We start from the raw sequence: 21,151 nt of genomic DNA, 5'->3' as shown, positions 1-21,151 counted from the left end.
CACACTTGCATTCGGCCGGAGCTCAGTGTTCGACTCTGCTGGTGCTTAGAAATTTCAGACTAGTATATGCTCAGTAACTAGAACATTTTTATATCTGCCAGTTAGATGTTTTGTTATTTCAGTTTCATAGTACATTATCCTTTGGAATATGCTGGAGAGGAAAATGCTACAATGGTTTTAAAATGTAGGCTATGCTTATGGCCCAGGGTTTTTTTTTGGAACATGTTGTAGGGAAATAAAGGATACATGTGAAGCAGGTTAGACTAATCAGGTACAACATGGGAAAAATAAACAACACATTTTTTGTATGTCAACATACATTTTTATTATAACAGTTGTTCTGCCGTCTTGGCATTGGTTGGCAGTGGTTTGGATAAACCACTCTCCTCTCCTGCCAGTATTTCAAAGGGTCAGCTGTTCTTGAAATAAAGGCATCAGTCATATATTTTTTTTACTTCTGCTACTATCTAAATATTAACGTCACTAGACTATATCTATCTAAACTATCGCTCACTGTCTGTCTAGCCTGTCAATTAATCTATATCACTAACCTATCAATCACAAGTGCACTATAAATCGCTATATCTTTATATGTCTCTATGTCGCTATATCTCTCAAAATCTCTCTCCTCACAAAAAACCCACAAAGATAGGATGTGTTTGAATGACTTTTAAGCATTCTGGGACTTTGTAATTTAGATCAAACAGGTGTTTAGGCTACTCGGGTAATTGGCTCGCGCAGCAAGTGTGCCACCTGTCCAAACCAAATTGAAACACCACGAAGCCTCACTAAGCCATGGTCACGTGACATGGGCGTTTTGAACCACACTTCGAAACACTGTTCGAAACACTTGCGTTTCGGAAGCTCGACACTGTTTCGAAACGTCAGCTTCGAGCGTCACATCCCTAGAATCCATAGACTGTATTTGAGCAAAGATTTCTTCATTCCCTCTTCTTTCTAACACAAGTCTTCTCTCTTTTGTGCGATTTTTTCACAGACCGTCTCAAACTCACATTGCTTTGATTTTAAAGACGCATCCACATGACCCATCTCGTCTTTTTTCTAAAAATCTCATGGCGCTGGTCTTCAGATTTTGTCGGTGCACAGGCAGATGTAAAATATCCTCTTCAAAAACTCGAAAGTAATCCTCGAGATTTACTTGTGCCATGACCGGATAACCAAATGGCAACGTTGTTACTTTCAATGATGGGTGAAAGTTCGGTTTCACCTGTCATTTGTTTGGTTTCTTAAGTAACACCGGTCACATTTCTACAAATCCGTAGTGCCCTCATGTGGCTACAGCTAAAATGACAAGCTTCTTCAGTTGCAGTTGGTGGAACAAATTGCCACTTCTCAATATTCACTAGGGGTAAATAGTGCCATCCCAATCATTCAATCCTTGTGCTCCTTGCTGAGTTGTACAGTCTGCTTCCTATATGTCTCTGTGAACGTTAGCTCTAAGATTGCGCCTGTGACTTTGTGCCTTGTTTTTTGGCTATTGTCTTTTCTAACTTGCCTATCTATTGCTTTTCCTGGTGTTGTTATCTGCTGTGTTTTTTGCCCTTTGGATTTTCCCTCTCTTTTTTGTATGGCATGTTTAGATTCCTTTGTTTTTTCTGACTTTTTGTCTCTGAAACCTTTGGACCTTTGTTTTTTTTTGTAAATCATTTTGGACATTTGGCAGATCTTCAGTAAAGCTTTTAGAAGTATTTAATATAACTGTCTCTCTGCAACTGGGTTCAGTTCATCCATAGTGGTGGATTTCACACTGCCTTTGAACCAAGGGACCGGACACTTGCAAACAAGGCAGTCATGCCAACTCTCCAATGGCACAGAGATCTGGACCACTTATAGCAGGCATTTAAAGGGGTGGTTCAGGATTTTGGACATAGGACCTCATTTCCAAGTAAGCAAGTGTGATATTTATCAGTGGAGACCGTTTTCAACACGTTTCATCCAGTCCTTCTAATTGCAGAGTTCGCAGGTGCTAGGCTAGCTACTACGAAGCATGTTAGACATATCTAGGCTATGTAGACATATCGAGGCTTCACAAAGCCTTGACTCAGGGGTATACGTTAAGTGATACTACGATAGCAGTTATGTGATATATTTGTCAAACTAGGCTTTCAGCTCAGATCTGTGCGCATTCTCGGTGTTGGGATGACGTTGGCCAATCGTGAAACGTGGAGAAGCACAAGACCGCCTCTATTTAAAAACAATTACTTCCACATTCATGAGTGATAGTTTAATCTACACTTTGGTCATTTTTTGTGTCTAACCTATAACATCAAATAAATCAATTGTCATCAGTTGTTGTATAGTATGCACGTCCATTGTGGGATATTTGCACGCACAGCACTATTAAAGCGCATTCGAGATCCAAAATGTTAGTAGAGGCGGAGCTCCACCTGTAAGATATATGACAGAATCCTACACGTGAGATAACTTCGTTTTTAAGACAATTGATTGGTCAGTGGGCAGTAGATTACACGATTTAAGCTATAACTTAGCACACAACCTCCTCCCGACCAGGTTTGGTTGACCGCATAAGATACCATGGTCATATAGCGACACTAAAACAGATCCACTTTCGTGTCACAGCATACCCTGGCTTTGAGCGCAACATACCTCGCTAACCCTCTAATCGAGATTCGTAGTATACCCCAAAGGTGTATGTGGGGGAATGTTTTCTACTTATCCCGAGACTGCTGGGGGCGCAAGGAGGACTCAAAGGAACGCCACGGCCAGGGCTCGTGCCTCTGCAGTGGCAGCGACAGGGACCCCCGGTTGATCACTAGACTGGGTGCGAGATTTTGTCGCCCGGCAGTGGTGCCAGCAGAAAATGTTGGGGTGGCCAGGGGAGGCCATTGCAAATCTTGGGGTGGCACGCCAAAACGGGGGGGGGTATTTAAATTAATAGTAATATATCACATATAATATATTAGGGCCACATAAGAAGAGTTTGGCTCCAAAACGCTGTATTCTCCATTTTAATGCATTTTCATAATTCATTTTTTTTAATTAAATGATTATTTTTGTTTTTGGATCTGTAATTGGGTAATTGTTATTTACTCAATCAAAACAACACAACTGCACTTTTATTTATATTACCTGAAAACATAATTAAAAAATATGACTTATTAATGTTTACAAAAATGGATTTATAGCTCTTCATATGCTAGGCTATATCGTTTTTAAGACAGTGTAGCCTACCCATACCTGGGAAAGTATGATGTGTTCATGCCTGCATATATCTTAGGTCAGCCTTTATATTAGGGAAAAATACTTTGTGTCTGCATCCATGCCACCTGAAGCATGCTGGTATATCTATTCAAAAGCACAGTTGATCTGCGCATGCCATGACCAACTTTTGATTCTTTGATTTGGAAAGCAAGTTTATTATTTTGGGCTGCTATTAGAATATATTAGAATTTCAGCCCAAAGTTGGATAACATGTAGAATTTTGCTGCAATTTCAAAACCGGATTACTCGCGATCTGCGTACACAGCTTCATATCCCCGTGTTTGGTAAGGTCTGCTGTTTATTTTGATATATGGTTTGCTATGTTTTGACTAAAGTGTTTGTGAGATATACCACCGAGAGTAATGGTTGTGGAGATAGACGAAGCGCTGTGTGCACAATGGAAATATGAATAAATGCCATGTATATCCAACGTTAATTTTCTCGAACCGTTCACAACACCATGCCGCTAATATCATGGAAAAGCTCTGCTCTTTCACGTGATATCTGTGTGATTTATGTGTGATAAGTACTCCATGAGCAATTCAACAGAGAATAATGGGTGTGAATTTGGACACATTTTGCGTCCATCAGCCACATAGCCAGGGGTGGCCAGAGTTTATGTTGAGGTATGTTGACCCCTGGCCACCCCTTGGTGGCGCCCCTGACGCCCGAGAGTCCGTGATCAGGGTCCCCTGCTGCTGAACCAGATGGTCGAGCGCTCATCACGTTTCCAGGTTACAGACATGGAGGCTACCCAAAGAAGGACGAGTCATTCGGTAGGCTACCCCTGCCCGCTCTGCTTGCGTCTTCCTGCCTGATCCTTCTGCTATCGGTTTGCGCTGTTGCTTCTGCTGGGAGTCGGTACTCCGGCTCGCTTTGCTAGCCTGCCCTGCCCGCTGCTACTGCTAGGCCCACTGCTGCTGTATGGACGTTGGCCGTCGCCCGCGACCTCGCTGTTCCTTTGTGCTGGGTGCAGTGGCCGATAGGAGCGTAATGACTGGTGGTGGTATGGATTGCTTGGACTTTTATTGGACGAGACTGTTTTAGGTTAATTATGTAACTGCTGAGATGAAGTGATATACCAAATTCGATTATGACCGTTTTAATAATATTCCTAACCGTCTAACATAATCTTACTATAGTGTATTTTATTAAATAAATACAAATCAAAGTCAAAGTCAAAGTCAAAGTCAGCTTTATTGTCAATTCCTTCACATGTTCCAGACATACAAAGAGATCGAAATTCGTTTCTCACTATCCCACGGTGAAGACAAGACATATTTGACCAATTTTAAGTCCACAGACAACATAACATTCAAGTAAACAAAAAAAAGTAAGTAAATAAGTGAATAAGGGGCACATATAATAATTGAAAAAAAGAGCAGCAAAATTTTTTTTTTTTTTTGTGCATAGACAGTCAATAAAATACTAGTGCAAATACTGTAAAATACTATAAAATACTGTTTGACCTAAGTAATAAAGAAAGTGGCATAGTGGTGCAAGTTATTGTAAGAGCAGCAGAAGTGTTGTGTTTTCAGGACAACAACACCAAGTTGTAAAGTGTACAAGTGTGCAAGTGTTCAAGTGTGCAGGTGGAGTAGTGCAGGCTGCCATTGTGGGTCCAATGTCAGGATGTTATGTAGTGGAGGGGGAGAGGAGGGAGAGTTCAGCATCCTTACAGCTTGGTGTATGAAGCTGTTGGTGAGTCTGGTAGTGCGGGGCGCGCAGGCTTCTGTACCTCTTCCCAGAGGGCAGTAGATCAAACAGATTGTGGCCGGGGTGACTTGCATCACTCACAATTTTGGTCGCCTTAAGCGGGTGAGGTGGGTGGTGTAAATGTCCTTCAGGGAGGGGAGTGAAGCACCAATGATCCTTACAGCTGTGTTCACTATGCTGCAGGGCTTTCCTGTTGTATTCAGTGCAGCTTCCGCCCACACACAGCGATACAGCTGGATAGGATGCTCTCAATGGTGCCTCGGTAGAATGTGGTCATGATGGCTGGTGGAGCACTTGCTGCCTGAGTTTTAGCAGGGAAGTACAGGGAGCTGAGCTCTCTTAAGCCAGTGATGCAGTGTTGGTGGTCCAGGAGAGGTCTTCACTGATGTGCACCCCAGGAATTTGGTGCTGCTCGCTCTCTCCACCACAGCACCGTCGATGGTCAGTGGCAGGTGTTGGGTGTGACCTCTCCGAAGTCAACAACAATCTCTTTGGTCTTGCTGGCGTTCAGCAGGAGGTTGTTGTCCCTGCACCACGTGGTCAGATGGTCGACCTCCAACCTGTATTGAGTCTCATTAAGCCCTTGGTGATGAGACCCACCAGAGTTGTGTCGTCAGCAAATTTCACTATGTGATTGTTGCTGTAGGTTGCAGTGCAGTCATCGTCAGCAGGGTGAAGAACAGCGGACTGAGCACGCAGCCTTGGGGGAGCCCTGTGCTCAGTGTGATGCTGCTTGAGGGTATTGTTGCCAACATGTACTACTTGGGGCCTCTGACAGAGGAAGTCCAGTAGCCAGTTGCAGAGGTAGGTACTGAGTCCCAGTTTGTCAAGTTTGCAGATGAGTTGTTGTGGTATTATGGTGTTGAATGCAGAACTGAAGTCTATAAACAGCAATCTCACATATGAGTCTCTTTTTTTCCAGGTGGGTGAGGGCGGGGTGGAGGGCAGAGCAGATTGCATCCTCTGTAGACCGCTTGGCTCGGTATGCAAACTGGAAGGGTCCAGGGTGGGGGAGAATGGCTTTGATATGTGACATGACAAGCCGCTCAAAGCACTTCATGATGATGGGTGTCAGTGCCACAGGGCGGTAGTCATTGAAGCAGGATGGAGCAGTTTTCTTCAGCACAGGTATGATGGTGGCAGCTTTGAAACATGATGGGGACGATGGCTTGCTTCAGGGAAGTGTTAAAGATGTCTGTGAAGACATCCTTAAGCTCCCCGCGCAGTCCTTCAGCATACGACCTGGGATGTTGTCTGGACCTGTTGCCTTGCGGGTGTTGATGGCAGCAAGTGTCCTCTTCAGCTGTCGGCAGAGAGGCACAGGGGCTGCTCATGTAGAGGGGGATGGGTCTTCTGTGGGCAGGTGCTGTTTTGTGCTTCAAAGCGAGCAAAAAGAAGCGGTTCAGGTTGTTGAGCAGAGGGATGTTGCTCTCACAGCTCTGTGGCGGGGGCTTGTAGTCCGTGAGGGGGCCTGAATGCCCTGCCATAGGCTTTGTGAGTTCCTGCTGTCTTTGAAGTGGGTGGTTATCTTGTGAGTGTATTCCTTTTTGCTTCCTTGATGCCACGGGACAGGTTGGCTCTGGCTGTTTTCATGCCAGCTTCATCCCCAGCTCTGTAGGCTTTGTCTCTGGCCCTCAGCAGCCTGAGGACATCCCCTGTCAGCCATGGCTTCCAGTTAGCCCGTGATGATGTCTTTTGTGTGGGTCACATCATCGATGCACTTGGTGATGTAGGAGGTTACAGTGTCTGTATACTCCTCTATGTCTGTCGGTTGTTGTAAGTGGCTGCCTGCTTAAACATTTCCCAGTCTGTTGTGTCAAAGCAGTCTTGAAGAGCATCGGAGGCTCCCTCAGGCCACACTTTTACCTGCTTACGAACCGGTTTGTTCGCTTTTTACCCTTTGTCTGTATCCGGGCATTAGCATAACAGTGATATGGTCTGAAAGTCCAATGTGGGGAGGGGGTGGCTTTGTATGCTCCTCTGTGTGTAGTGTAGACCAGGTCCAGGATGTTATCTCCTCTTGTTGGAAAATCAACATGCTGGTGTAGCTTTGGAAGTACAGTTTTTAGATCAGCATGGTTAAAATCTCCAGTGAAGATGGTGAAACCGTCTGGGTGTGCCGTCTGTTGTTCACTGACAGCCTGGTACAGTTCACTAAGAGCCGCGTTCTTATCGCTGTTGTTGTTGGTAAGCGGGATGTATACTGCGACTAGCAGAATCGCAGTAATTTCCCTTGGCAGGTAAAAGGTCGGCACTTTATGATCATAAACTCTGCCAGTGGTGAGCAGTGTTTGCATACTACTACAGTGTCCCGGCACCATTAAGCCACGGATGTAAACACAGATTCCTCCTCCTGTGATTTACCTCCCTTTACAATGGCCCTGTCTGCTTTCGATAGCATGCTAGCTGCTCAGTTGTACAGCAGAGTCCGAATGTTGTCATTTAACCAAGTCTCAGTGAAGACGCGAGCACACAGCAGTTACTTACTGTCGGTTCGTTGATCTCAGCAGTCGTTATGTGATCCATTTTGTTGTCCAGTGATCGTACATTTGCCAGGAGAATGGATGGTATGGCTGGGCGAGTTGGGCTGGCCGCTAGCCTGGCCCGGGCCTCAGCTTGCCCCTCTTCTGCTTCCTCGCACACCGCTTCCGACGCTTTCTTTCCGGGGGAGGAGTAGCAGGCGAGTCCATTACAGTAAACCAGTATGGGTACAAAGACAGACGGGTAGAGTGAATGGGTCCCCCAAAGAAGCTAGAAAAGCTTATAGGTGGGGGCCCATGGTTCATGAAAGGGTAGTGGTACAAACAATGATATTCACAGTAACCATCTGAGACCAGATGGTGACAACATAACATACATACTTAACATTACATACACAAAACATCACATACAACATTACATACACATACAATCATACACATACATCCCAGTAGTCCATGAGGAAAACAGTTTTATATTAGATATAGGTTAGTAAGAGATTGTTTTTTAGTTGTCTTTTGAAGTTGGAGATAGAGGGCAACACCTTGAGGCCATCATCAATCCTGTTCCAAATCTGTGGCCCCCTACAGGCAACACTCATACTGGCGCGCACGTGTCGACGACATTTACCTGTAATGAGTGGTTTAGTTCTTGTTTGGTATGTGTGCTGGGGGCTGGAGATGGGAATAAGACTACACAACCTAGGGTTGAGCCTGTTGACAATTTGAAACATAAGACAGGCATTATGATAAACATTCAGCTCAGCCAGTTTTAGTAACTCAAAGCGGTGAAATAGAGGGTGGGTGGAGGAATTTATCTCTGACCAGGACAGGGCCCGTATGACTTTTTTTGCAAGGATACAAGTTTTTTAAGATGGCTGGTGAAGGTGTTGCACCATATCACATTACAATAGTTAAGGTGAGGTTCAAATAGAGTTTTGTACAATGTGAGAAGGGCAGATAGAGGAAGGAAATGTCTGATCTTGTAGAACAAGCCAACATACTTGGACAGTTTGTTTACTAGATGGTCTATATGACATTTGAAGTTGAGAGAATCGCCAATGTAGACCCCCAGGAATTTAGTGGCATACACTCTTTTTATTTCCTGGCCATTGACATTTAATGACAATTTGTTACATTTAAAACAGGAGTCCACTTTGTTTGTTTGGAAATATGAAAAATGACAGCAGGCTAGGCTACCTTCCCAAATATTAATGGCACATTACTGGTGAGTGTTTTGCTGTGAGAAGTCACGCTGACATTACAGACAGTCCGAAGCTTTATCTATAGCTTATTGAATAGATCACGCTAATAATTGCTGCTCTTCTCCAACAAAACACGATCACACAAAGATATAGCTTAAGATGTAACAACTGTGACAAAGGCAATTCATACCATAATAGCCTTACCATAACCTCGCTAACTTGATGCTACCTAACGACAACTGATGCCGTTGTGGGTGGATTTAAAAACGCAATCACGGGGGCGGTCCCTATTCCCTATTCCAACCAAACCGCACCAAAATTCCTCGTCTCTCCTGTCGACACACACTTCTCCTTTAGATGGAGGAAGGATCAGTCCTCACAGAATTTCGATAGGCTACACAAAGTTAACTAACCTGTGGATTCGGCTGGAACATGATGAGTTTCGTGGAATTATTGACGGTCTGTGCCATTCTACCGATATGTTTGGGTGAGATAACGTTAGGCTATTTTGAAATCAATTGCTAACTTTAGGCCAATGTAAAACCAGTGGAACTTCTGAAAGTGTGGGGCGGGCCCCACTAGTGGGAAACAGACGGCTGGTGGAGCACGATGAAGTGGAGGATTGTTTTTGTGCCGATCGTTATCATCTTTCTTTTTTGATAAGGAAGATCATAGACTCAAAACAAAATAGTCACGTACAAACATAGGAGTCATAAACAAAACGACATATGAATGAAAATACCATTTTGAACCAGCGGAACCAAGACAAGAAATATAACATGGAGTCAAAATGTGAAGGAAAAAAAAAGAAAAAAAAATCTAATGTTCTAATCCATTTGATCGATTTTGTTTTTCTTTTTAAAATTCGTTACTTTACAAATTGTGTTGTATCATTAAGGTGCGTTTTTGAATGTCATAACTCTGACATTCGACATTAGATAAACATAAGTTTGAGCAATGGGCTTATATGAAGTGTAATATGTGCCACAATGTTCAAACAACACTTGTTTACAAAATAAAAAAAAATAATAATAAAGTCAAATAAAAAAATAAAAAATCGCAAACAAATTATTTGTGTAGTTGCAAAATAAATCTGTCTGTTTGAATACCGGTAACTTCTCTTTTTGTGACAACGTTTGTTTGTTTGCTGGCTTTACAGTTGTGATTCTGGCTCTCGCGTCTTAGGGGTTGACCGTTGTCATATGATTTCACATTGCTTTAACCAAATTATGTTATTCTTTGCTGTATGTTGTACCAAAATGTAGTTCATTATCAAAGTGAGATGGTTGCTGGCATAAGTCAGCGACGTAGTTTGAGCATATTTTCATAGTATTGTTTTTATGTGTTGAATGGGAGTCGATGGGAGCTGTAAATCTCAGACTAGCGGTGACCACTGAATATTTTGCAGGATAGCGTGACAGGATTTACATTGTGAACCCGGAAATGTTGAATAGGCCTACCCCAAAGTTTAATCAAAACCTATTCCAATTAAAACCTTTCTGGGTTTTATGCTGCAAATATATATATATATATATATATATATATATATATATATATATATATATATATATATATATATATATATATATATATATATATATTGTATAATACTATTGTAGATAGTGCGAGTTACTGTGTTGTTGCTCCAAAGTCTGGTATCACTGTAGCTTGTTGTTACTCCAGTGAAGTTGGATAATTGTGTTAAAGGTGCTCTAAGTGATGCTGGGCAACGTCACTTCTGTTGACTTTCAAACAAAACAGAGAGCTAGCTCGCTACTTCCTCCCCCTCCCTCCCGTGCTGCTCCCGTGCAATTGAAACTCTCCTAAACACGCATCTCTTCTGTGATTTGCTGGAACAGTTTGTTATGTTTTCATGGTCTAGGATTGCCCAGGTTGTTTTTGTTGCCGTTCTTGGAGCCTGGGCTGTCCACAGAGATCTTGTTTTTTTACAGTGTATTCAGGACACAGACAGCTAGTGGTTGGTTAGGTGCTGTTTGCAGTAAGTGACATAAAATGTTTTAGCCTAAAAAACGCATTTAATCGCTTAGAGTACCTTTAATTTAAATGCAGTTGTAAAATGTTTTCTGCTCTGACAATTTTGGATATTATGGGTCTATCCATTTATATCGGAAATCCCCCGCCTGAGTTGGAAAGTGTAAATATCCCCGCTATCTCGAGACATTTCACTGAGACACACCCCATTTGGGTGGTAATTTCGACTGTCCACCTCGGGGCTCCTCCTGAGAGTGCTGCCGCTATTTGGCTCGGACTGCTCGAGCTGTATGTGCTAACGTGACGTAATTATGATTTATTTGTAAAAACTAGGCTTTCCGCTCAGATCTGTGCACATTCTCGGCGTTGGGATGATGTTGGCCAATCGTGAAACGTGGAGACGCACAAGACCGTCTATATTAACAAACGATTACTTCCGCATTTATGAGCGATAGCGTAATCTAGAATGCGGTAATTTTTAGTGTCTAGTCTATAACATCAAATACATCGATTGTCATCATCGATTGTATGGTATGCACGTCCATAGTGGTATATCTGCACGCACAACACTGTTAAAGCGCCTGCGAGATCCAAAATGTTTGGAGAGGCGGAGCTCCACCTGTAAGATACAGAATCTTACATGTGAGAACTTCGTTTTTCAAGATAATTGATTGGTCAGTAGGCGGTAGTTTTACACGACATGGTGATACAGCGATGCTGAAACAGAGACACTTTCGTGTCACAGCATACCCTGGCTTAGAGCGCAACATACCTTGCTAACCCATTAATTGAGATCCGTAGTATAGCCCACGGGAGTTGAGGGAAAGGTAAAAAAACCTCTGTGGATGGAGTGAGGTCACACCCTTAACCCTTAACCCTTAAAGGACAAGTTCGGTATTTTACACTTAAAGCCCTGTTTTCAGATAGTTTATGAGTAAATAGAACTTTTAAGATTGAAATTTGGACACATGCTGCTGTCCTGAGAATTTTCGGTTTCTGTGGTAGCACCCCCCACCCCCCCACCTCCACAACGCTGCATAGGTGCACTGGAACAATCTTTCTAAAACGCATTAAACTTTAGTTTACAAAGATGCAAAACTCACCGAGGGTCAAGGGTGTTCACTGATATGCTCACACAAAAATCGCTGCAAAAGATGGTCAAGGGTGTTCACTGATACTGACAAAAAAAGTCTTATGCAAAAGATTCTTTCCGAGCTACGCTAAAATTATTGTCTCCAACAATGCTAACAGGTTTTCATGTTTTGTCCAACGCACTGACTTGTTTTCCAACAGGTTTTATCGTAGTTTTTGTCCAACTCCACTGACTTGTATTGGATGTGCTGTTAGTGAGGTACCTCACTTTATTACTCCGCCGCCGGAAACGGATATGGGGTTGTTTGTATTCTCTCTGTAGTCTTATGCAGTCGTGGTATCGTAGGCTACGCTATCCAAATTATTGTCACGTCCATGGCTAATGCTAAAATGTCTTGGAACTTGCACGATGTGAATGATAGCCACAGCCCAAGTTCCACAGCCAAAAAAATAGTAAACGTACAAAATCATGTAGCCAAATTATTCATGTAGGCTAGGGTTAGTGTTAGGCTTATGATGTGAACATGACAGGTTATGGACATAACAAATAAGTTCATTTTCCGCCTGTTACAAACGTTACGTCGGCGACGGTACACCTTTTAAGGGTTAAAGGTGTGGGTTTTTGAACATTCTAACATAAGATTCTGTTCCGCAACATTTCAGGGTTCTTAAATTGTTGAATTCAATGAACCCAAATATTCTTTAGAACATTCATTTTCCAACATTACCCATCACACAGTACACCTTTAAGGGTTAAAGGAGCCACACCACTTTTACAAGGGTCTACTCACAGTCTTATGGCAACTTGTCTGATTTTACTGATTAGGGACAGATAACGTGGAGGCAGTGGAAAATAGTCTTGTTGATAATTTGTTGAAATTAAATGAGGTGACCATGAAATTAAATGTGGAGACATTTCAGTTTGAAACAGCCTGCTATTACATATTTAATGAGATACACATTTTTATTTATTTTTAGGCTTATTGGAGAAAAAAAGAAAACGTTTTCCAATTTATTGTATTTTTATGCTATAGCCTAAAAAATATTTTTGTGGTAGAAATATCAGTATCAACAAGTAAACAAATGTAAATACTCGGTTTGAAAAAAATGTCACTACTTAAAACATTTCAAAATACAGTACACCTGGATTGTTTTGCATTCTGTGATGTTCAGTCTATAAAAGGGTGTTTTTCCAGTCATATATTTCATCTTGAAGATTTCTTAAAAATAGTGTTAAAATATTGTCTCGTTCTCGTGAACCCAATATCGTGTATCGTCTCGTGGGCTGTGTAGTGTAGTCACACCCCTATTAGTTTGTGTTTTAAAACTGTTCCACCTGTTAAACATTTGTACTTGCATTGTTGTAGGCTATTTCTCATTCTCTCTTTATCTCTATCTATCTCTCTCTCTCTTTTCTTTTAAAAGTAGGTTATATTAAGCCATGGTCATATTGTTCTAGTTTGATATGTAAGGGATAATGGACGACACAGCGTTTGGGTAACACGTTCAAGGTGGTAATGCAGCCTGCAGCAGGAATCTGCTACTGGTAGTGTAATCAGACTACTGATATTGTTTTGATAATGATGATCGAGGACCATGAGCTATCTTCATTTTGAAATGTAGGTCTAATATACAGGTATGAAGCATATTAAATAAGTTTAAAATCAAAAAATCATAAAATAAAATGAATTCAGCATACTCTATAACCCTCAAAACCACTACTTTTGTCCAAATCAGCCAATAAGTTTAAAAGCTAGGGAGGCAGGGAAATTGATGCCGGCCTGTGTCAGGCCACATTGTCCAATGAAAATGTAGTTTTGGTGAAGACTGAGGTTAAAGGTGTTTTCATTTAGAAAGCCACATGCAGTCACCAACAGAGCCGTATCTGGCCATAGGTTTCCAACCCCTACACTAGGTTTTTGTCATATGTGCTGTTGTGTTTTGTGTTATTATTATGCTGTTTTCCATTATGTAAAGACCCTTCTTCACTGTAGACTGATGTTCTTCTAATTCATTTTTCCTGAAAAGCTGGACAAGGTGCCCCAGAACGCCACTCACTGTACTATGTGTACACAGCCCTGTCAAAGGCTGTCAATGCACCAGGCATCTTTGAATTTACTGCCATGGGCCTACTGGACGACAGAAAAATCGATTACTATGACAGCAAACAGCAAGTCAAGATTCCGCAACAGGACTGGATGAAAAAAAAGCTTCCAGCGGACTACTGGGAAAAGGGCACCCAGTCACGTAAAAGCAAAGAGCAATGGTTCAAAGTCAATGTGAACATTCTGATGGAACGCATGAAACAGAATGGATCTGGTGAGTCCCAACACATCCTGACTTCATAGTTATGTCAGCAACAGACACATCTTTATTAATGCTTATTCTGACCTGCTGTTATCATTTCCTCAGATGTTCATGTCCTTATGTGGAAACATGGATGTGAGGTTGACACAATGGCAGACGGTTCTTTCAAGTTCTATCGCGGTGTGGATGCATACAGCTATGATGGAAAGGATTTCCTTTCCTTTGATGATGCATCAATGCAGTGGGTTGCCCCAACTCCTCAAGCTGTACCCACAAAACAGAAGTGGGATGGGGTTCCCATCCTCAATCAGTACACCAAGGGCTACCTGGAGAAGGAGTGCGTGGACTGGCTGGAGAAGTTCAGAACATATGGGGATGAAGAATTAAGAAAACAAACACAAGATTGTGAGTACTGTTAACACTTGTTTAGGGGTACTTTACTGAATTAAACATAGTTAAAATGTATTGAACATGTTTTTGTTTTGCTTGTTTGTTTATCAGCTCCACCAGACGTTCGTCTTTTTGCTAAAGGAACCACATCTCCAGATACATTCGAGTTGACCTGCATGGCCACAGGTTTCCTCCCCAAAGAAATTGAAATCACCGTTCTGAAGGGAAAGAATGTTATAAAGAAAGGAGAAAGTGTGGATGTCTTGCCCAATGGCGATGGCACCCATCAGACCAGAGTGAGCGTGCACGCCAAAAAGTCAGAGATTAATGATTATGGCTGTGTGGTGAACCACAGAACCCTGATGAAAGGACCAATTATAAGAAATTGGGAGTTGGGTAAGATTGCATTGTTTGGTTTAATCTTTACTATTTTTATTTGACATCTTCGTGTTTGACTTGTATTTCTTCAATAAAAAGGATTTATTGTATTTTATATTCATATGTTTGTCTAAAAGCAATATCAGTAGTGGATTATTTCATGGAAGGAAATTCTAGAAATGTCTTGGCTCTGACAGTCATCATAGTTGTACAGACAGAATGGGTTTGATCTATTAGTACAATAAGGCTTGAGGAGCAATGATGTTCTATGTAAGTACATTTTCACCTGTGGTTACAGATGGAGAATTATGCCCTGACGGTACCACCACATTCAAACATGGAACAATAATGGGAGTGGTGATAGTACTGGTGATGGTGATACCACTTGCGATTGGCGTGTTCATTGCTTGTAGAAATGGCGTTATTGGTAAGTTCGCCATATAACAGAAACTGATAACAGATAGTTGTTAATTAATTGCAAAACAAAGTGGACACTGCACTTTATTAAGCATCTTCTGTACATTTGTATGATTCTCTCCTCCTTGCCCGTTCTCTCCCAGTGTTTGAAAAGGGTCGTCTCAAATACAATGGTTTCGGTAAGTATTCTGTATTAAATGCACTCATATCATGATCCTTTCCTAGAGGCAGTAAGAGGCAGTCTTCCTCATGTCACTGTAATGAATCTCACTTCCCTGCTCTGTAGCAAATAAACATAATTTCAATTTGCAAGGACCAAATGTGTTGGTTTTTAGCACCATACATTTAAGGTAGGTCAGGGAAGTTGCCAACTTTAATGAAAAGACAACATCAAGATTTATCTACATACACAAATCTTCACTGACCTGGCAGTGATTTGTCTTTACAGAAGCTTAAAAAAATATATTGCTATCCATGAGCCAGTTGCTATAGAAATGCCTGATTTTGCGCTGTTGTCAGACAAACAAAGCCTAACCTCATGAAATATACTTATGACTATTCTTTTATTCTGTGTTGTGCATGCATAGTGTGAGTTATCAGTTGACTGTGGTGTAATGAAGATGGAGAGGCAGTGTAGGGATGAACAGGGGTTTGGGCTCACATCATTTACAAACTGTCATGAATCTATAGTTGCTGGAATACATTTTCCTTGTTGATTATTCTCTATTCTTGAATAGGTCAGAAGATGTACATTTTGTTGTTAACCTAAGATTGGTTTTCATAAGTCTTTGAGTATTATTACTTTTGGTTATATTATGTAGCTTTCTGGTACAGTGTGTGTACTATCTGTGATATCATTGAAATCCTCTGATTTCTCAGGTACTCCACCTCCACCTCCACCTCCACCTCAACATCCACCTCCACCTCAACCTGCAGTGAACAAGCCTTTGCTGGGTAATAGACATAGTAATACAATTTGGTTCTAATAAGTCTGAGTATTATCACTTGTTGTATGTTACTTTACATAACGTAACGTTATGCTGTGTTATATTATTATTGTAAAAGCCACAGCACCAGTAGCGATTCAGGTGGACCGCCAGCCTGCAGAGGATGGTGATGAACAACAGAAATTACTTGCACAGAAGGAGCTGAGTGATTCTGATTCTGGTAAGATGACTTTTTGGTAACAGTACATCTTACAGCACTCTCAGAACCTATGCTATATCAAAGTTGCCATCGTGCACCTGTTGTTTCAGGTCAAGGACCTAGTTCAGGGGTGGGCAAACTACAGCCCGCGAGCCGCATCCGGCCCGCCAAGCACTTTCATCCGGCCCGCCGAGCATTTCATTTGGTTATCAGGCTGCTCGCTAATTTTTTCCTGCGATAGAGACGACGTTGGTTAGCTTTACTGCAAACTGATTTTCACTCTCCTTAGAGAACGTTTACAATGTCAATGTCAAAACATCATGTTAAATAGAGATGATAGGCCTACTATTAGTTATCTCCTTTGCAGCAGATCTAACTGGAACGTTATACTCCATTTAATTGGGAACGGGTCTGCGTTCACGAGAGGGAGAGAGAGCGGCAGGTTCCAGCTGGCTTGTCACTGTTGATAATTGATATCTCCTTCTTATAAGAAACTTTTAAAAGGAAATCATGAAGGCAACAGTAGTTCCCACTACTGACCATTTAAAAACTGTGAGAGGGCACAGCCACAGGTACAGCACTAGCCATAGCGGAACAAGCAGAAGATCACTGAGAAATAAACGTGAATTACATGAATTTAAAAACATTAAAGCGACATAATTTATAGCCTACATTTGTTCAACAACATCAAAATAGCAGTATATATTTACATAAGCAAGTAATATTTTAAAACAAATACTTTTGATACTAAATTATAGGCTACAATAAATATATTTTTTGTATGTGTGTCGTTGGGGGGAGGGGGGGGGGGGCTGGTTGTGCGACCCGCTGGCCAATTTTCAAAACCCAGTGTGGCCCTTGAGCCAAAAAGTTTGCCCACCCCTGACCTAGTTCATCTGATGGATCATCCAAGAACAGCGCTGAAGATATTTATCAAAACGGTAGAGATTTTTACAGATTTGATCTCTGTGGCTGTTGTATTGTGACATTAAAGCTCATCCATGCATCTCTTAGGCACAGTTCTGCTCATTTGTGTTTTCTGTTACCATAGTAATCAATGTGGATAAGACTATGTCTAAACGGACAGGTAGATCGGATTTGATCATTTGCAATATGATGCTGATAGGCTTTTGGGAAAATAATCAGATTTGGGCTGCAGTCTGAACAAGGCCTAAGAACCTATGCTATAACAAAGTTATCCTGCACCTGTTCTTTCAGGTAATTCATCTGAAGGATCACCCAGAAGCAGTGCTGAAAACATTTCTGCAGATGGTAGACATTTTTATAGATTTGATTATACTATACTTTTATTTATATATATATGGTAACACTTTATATTAAGACACTGATATTTAGAATAGGGAACATATTCTACATTACAAAGACTTAATTATGAGTTATTTGTACCCTATTAGCACTTGTGGTTTAGTGCCTAGTTCCATTTGAAAAGAGCATCTTTGATAAGTATTATTAGGAGTCAATAACTGTTCTTGTGGTACTACCACCTTACAAGCCCCATACTGAGCCATGCATATGTAGGTCATAATTCATATGCAACAACTTGTTTAATAACTATGAATAAGGGGTAATTAGGAGCTTACATAGGGGGAATTCTTAATTAAGGGTCTAGTAAAGGTAGAATAAGGTCTTGCAGAATAAGGTATTAATTATGACTTATAATGACTAACAAATGGCTAGTATGCTACTAATCTACATGTTAGTAGGCAGCTAATTAATGGTGAATATGCGTGTCTTGATATAAAGTGTTACCATATATATATATATATATATATATATATATATATATGTCTTTGAGCATCACTACTTGTTGTATGTTACTTAACATAACGTAACGTTATGCTGTGTTGTGTTATTATTGTACATGCCACAGCACCCGCAGTGATTCAGATGGAATCCAAGCCTGCACAGCCGAGTGATTCTGATTCTGGTTAGATGACTTTTTGGTAACATTACATCTTACAGCACTTTCAGAACCTATGCTATATCAAAGTTGCCATCGTGAACCTGTTGTTTCAGGTCAAGGAACTAGTTCATCTGATGGATCATCCAAGAACAGCACTGAAGACGTTAATCAAAACGGTAGACATTTTTAAAGATTTGATCTCTGTGGCTGTTGTATTGTGCACATGTCAGGAGCTTTAAAATGTTGTTATCCATGAGTCACGTGCTGTGTAGAAATGCCTGACTTTGCAATATTGTCAGATGTTCTCCTTCTCGGCCTTACAAACACAAAGCCTAACCTCATAAAACGTAGTGATGACCATTCTTTAACTCTGTGTTGTGCATGCATTGTGTAAGTCATCTTTTTCTCTTTTTTCACTCATTTATTGCGTTCATGTTGCAGTGAAGGAAGGTGGTAATGCTGATTCTGGTAATATGACATTTTGGTAACATTGCATTGCATGTTACAGCACTTTCAAAACCTATTCTATATCAAAGACACCATTTTGTACCTGTTGTTTCAGGTAAAGGAAGTCCTGAAGGATCAACCAACAGTGCTGAAAAATGAAACATTAACATGAACGGTAAACATTTTTACAGATATGATTAGAGCTCTGTGACTGTACTATTGTTCATAGAACAACATACAAACAGCATGTTTAGCATGATAGCAGCAGCTCAGTGGACAGCTGGTTCTGGTAGGCGGCCGGTCTTTTTGATTAACACTCTGTAGGCCCTTGGCCCCTAACTCTGTTACATTCTGTAGGCCCTGGCCTGTCTGACCATGGCACTAGCAGCTTTCACATCAGCAGTTCCTCAAGACCGCAACATTAACGTTAATGTTAGCAACGGATGTCTCAGATCTGTCAGCCATCAGCCCAATAGACTTTGACCGGCAGAAACTTTAGGTGTACATTACAAAAGGCAAGATATCATTGAAAGTAATGTCAATGTCAATTTATTTATATAGCACATTTAGACAACAACAGTTGACCAAAGTGCTGTAAAATAAAATAATAATAAAACAATAGTAAAATAATAGTATAAAATAATAATAATGATAATACAGAGTAGATCCCAGATCAAAGCAATAATGATAACAATAAGAGTATATACAAGGTAATAATTTAAAATATAAAGTATGGTAGTGGTGGTGTGTGTGTGTGTGGGGGGGCAAAAGAGAGCTTAAAGGAATTATCCGGAGTAAAATGCACTTTAGATCAATTTACGGATGATTGGGAGTACATACGTTGAGTGGACATCAAAATCATGTCATTCGGATGTGTTTTGAGAAAGTTTGATTTTACCGTTTTTAGTCAAAACTCGTTAGCCTGGAAGTGACCAGGGCATGTCATTTCGCCGCTACAAAACGCTATTTTTATACCTCTACTACAGTTCCAAACAACATTACACTTACGTGGTAGTGAGTAGAGGGTCCCTAAAGCCAAACCGAAGTATCCCGAGGTCTTTATGTGGTCGGATAGAGAGTCCAGAATGAATTTCATCTAGCCAGTACCTTTCCAGAAATGTTGCTGCTGCAGCTGGCATCTTTAGGGGAAAGTCCGTAGGAGTCTGAGTTGCAGTTATCCAGTCTGATTGTTATAAAGGCATGGATTACATAAAGTCCACAAAAAACAGGAAAGGATTGATTTTTAGATAAGTTTCTTAACTGGAAGAAACTAGCTTTGACTACGAACTTGACCTGTTTGTCAAAAGTAAGATCTCCATCCATGATCACACCCAGGCTCTTTACAGAGGGCTTTATATAGGGCCTCATGGAGTCTAAGTCCATACCCTGGTTGACATTTCCACTGGGTCCTAATAGGATTGCCTATAAAAAGTTACTTAGACAAATACAAAATAGAACAAAACATGACATTACATTACATTACGACAATGATAAAAAAAACAAAAAAAACAAACAAAAACATGATGCCAGAATGAGCCGCGTAACTCGCCAGTGTACCTGTCACTTAGCAACCTGGGTTAAGGGTTACATTAAAGAAGCCGGATTTGGGCTCACATTTTTCACGACATAACTCCCCCTGCAGCTTCGGTAGCAAGTGACTGCTACGCTAAACCCCCACTAGCTAGCAAGCTAGCCATCAAGAAACCAAGCTAAACACATACAGGGCTCACAATAAAACGGTCGAGCAAACACATTGTTCAAGAGACTATCAAACCACATTACAAAAACGAAGTTCACCCAAGGGTAGGCTACTTACAATTTCAAAAGCAACAAAGCCAAGTCGGCGTCCATTTTGCAGTCTTCTTAGAAACTGCAATCTGACTACATTTTCGAGTGCGATTGGAAACTTCCGCTGAGTTACATCCGGATTTACCCGGTCCAGGTTCAGAAAGTTGCATATTCGTTTTTTCCGCGGAGAAGCGATAGAGGGAGACGAAGCACCCACCAAACAACCCAGAAAGTGTTGTAGAACCATCAGAACGACTCTCAACCTGCATAATTAAGGTCATTTTTGCTAAAATTGTTGCATAGGGCTTCTTTAAGTTCCCTAATTTTGGTAATTCCAGTTACACAAGCAGACTGTTAAACTCGGTTTAGCAAGCTAAGCCTTGTCAACACCACATACTCATAAGTTGCACTTTAATTTATTCTCACATGAACATCCGTATGAATAGTTTTAAAAATGAATGTGTAGCCTACTAGTTGGTTATGTTACACTAACAATATAAAGTTAGCCAATTAGCAAGCTAATGAAGCTACAACAAATGTTAGCTACCAGAGAAATTTGTCGTCAATATGGAGAAATCAGTAAACACAATTCCTTGAAACCATTGTGTTTAGAAACAAGCTCAACCCCA

General features: G+C 41.1%; 1 protein-coding gene across 9 annotated transcripts in view; it reads left to right on the top strand.

Moving 5' to 3' along the window:
- The first annotated feature begins 8,978 nt into the window (after positions 1-8,978).
- LOC125285176 (class I histocompatibility antigen, F10 alpha chain-like) overlaps positions 8,979-21,151 on the top strand; it is a 101,771-nt gene continuing 89,598 nt past the window's right edge. Inside the window, exons 1-13 of one of the 9 annotated variants that reach the window (XM_048229474.1) lie at positions 8,979-9,128; positions 13,754-14,044; positions 14,138-14,437; positions 14,534-14,818; positions 15,099-15,227; positions 15,361-15,396; positions 16,097-16,171; positions 16,283-16,384; positions 17,582-17,635; positions 18,255-18,311; positions 18,401-18,463; positions 18,729-18,755; positions 18,850-18,909. In XM_048229474.1, coding sequence (XP_048085431.1) covers positions 9,074-9,128; positions 13,754-14,044; positions 14,138-14,437; positions 14,534-14,818; positions 15,099-15,227; positions 15,361-15,396; positions 16,097-16,171; positions 16,283-16,384; positions 17,582-17,635; positions 18,255-18,311; positions 18,401-18,463; positions 18,729-18,755; positions 18,850-18,893 — 1,518 coding nt within the window. In that variant the 5' untranslated portion in view covers positions 8,979-9,073 and the 3' untranslated portion in view covers positions 18,894-18,909. The other 8 variants (XM_048229472.1, XM_048229473.1, XR_007191995.1 and 5 more) reach the window with 8 other exon arrangements.

The sequence above is a fragment of the Alosa alosa genome, chromosome 20 (genome assembly GCF_017589495.1).
Source record: "Alosa alosa isolate M-15738 ecotype Scorff River chromosome 20, AALO_Geno_1.1, whole genome shotgun sequence".
In the NCBI taxonomy this organism is placed as follows: Eukaryota; Metazoa; Chordata; class Actinopteri; order Clupeiformes; family Clupeidae; genus Alosa; species Alosa alosa.
The sequence above is the reverse complement of the archived record's forward strand: the minus strand, read 5'-3'. Positions and strand labels throughout refer to the sequence as shown.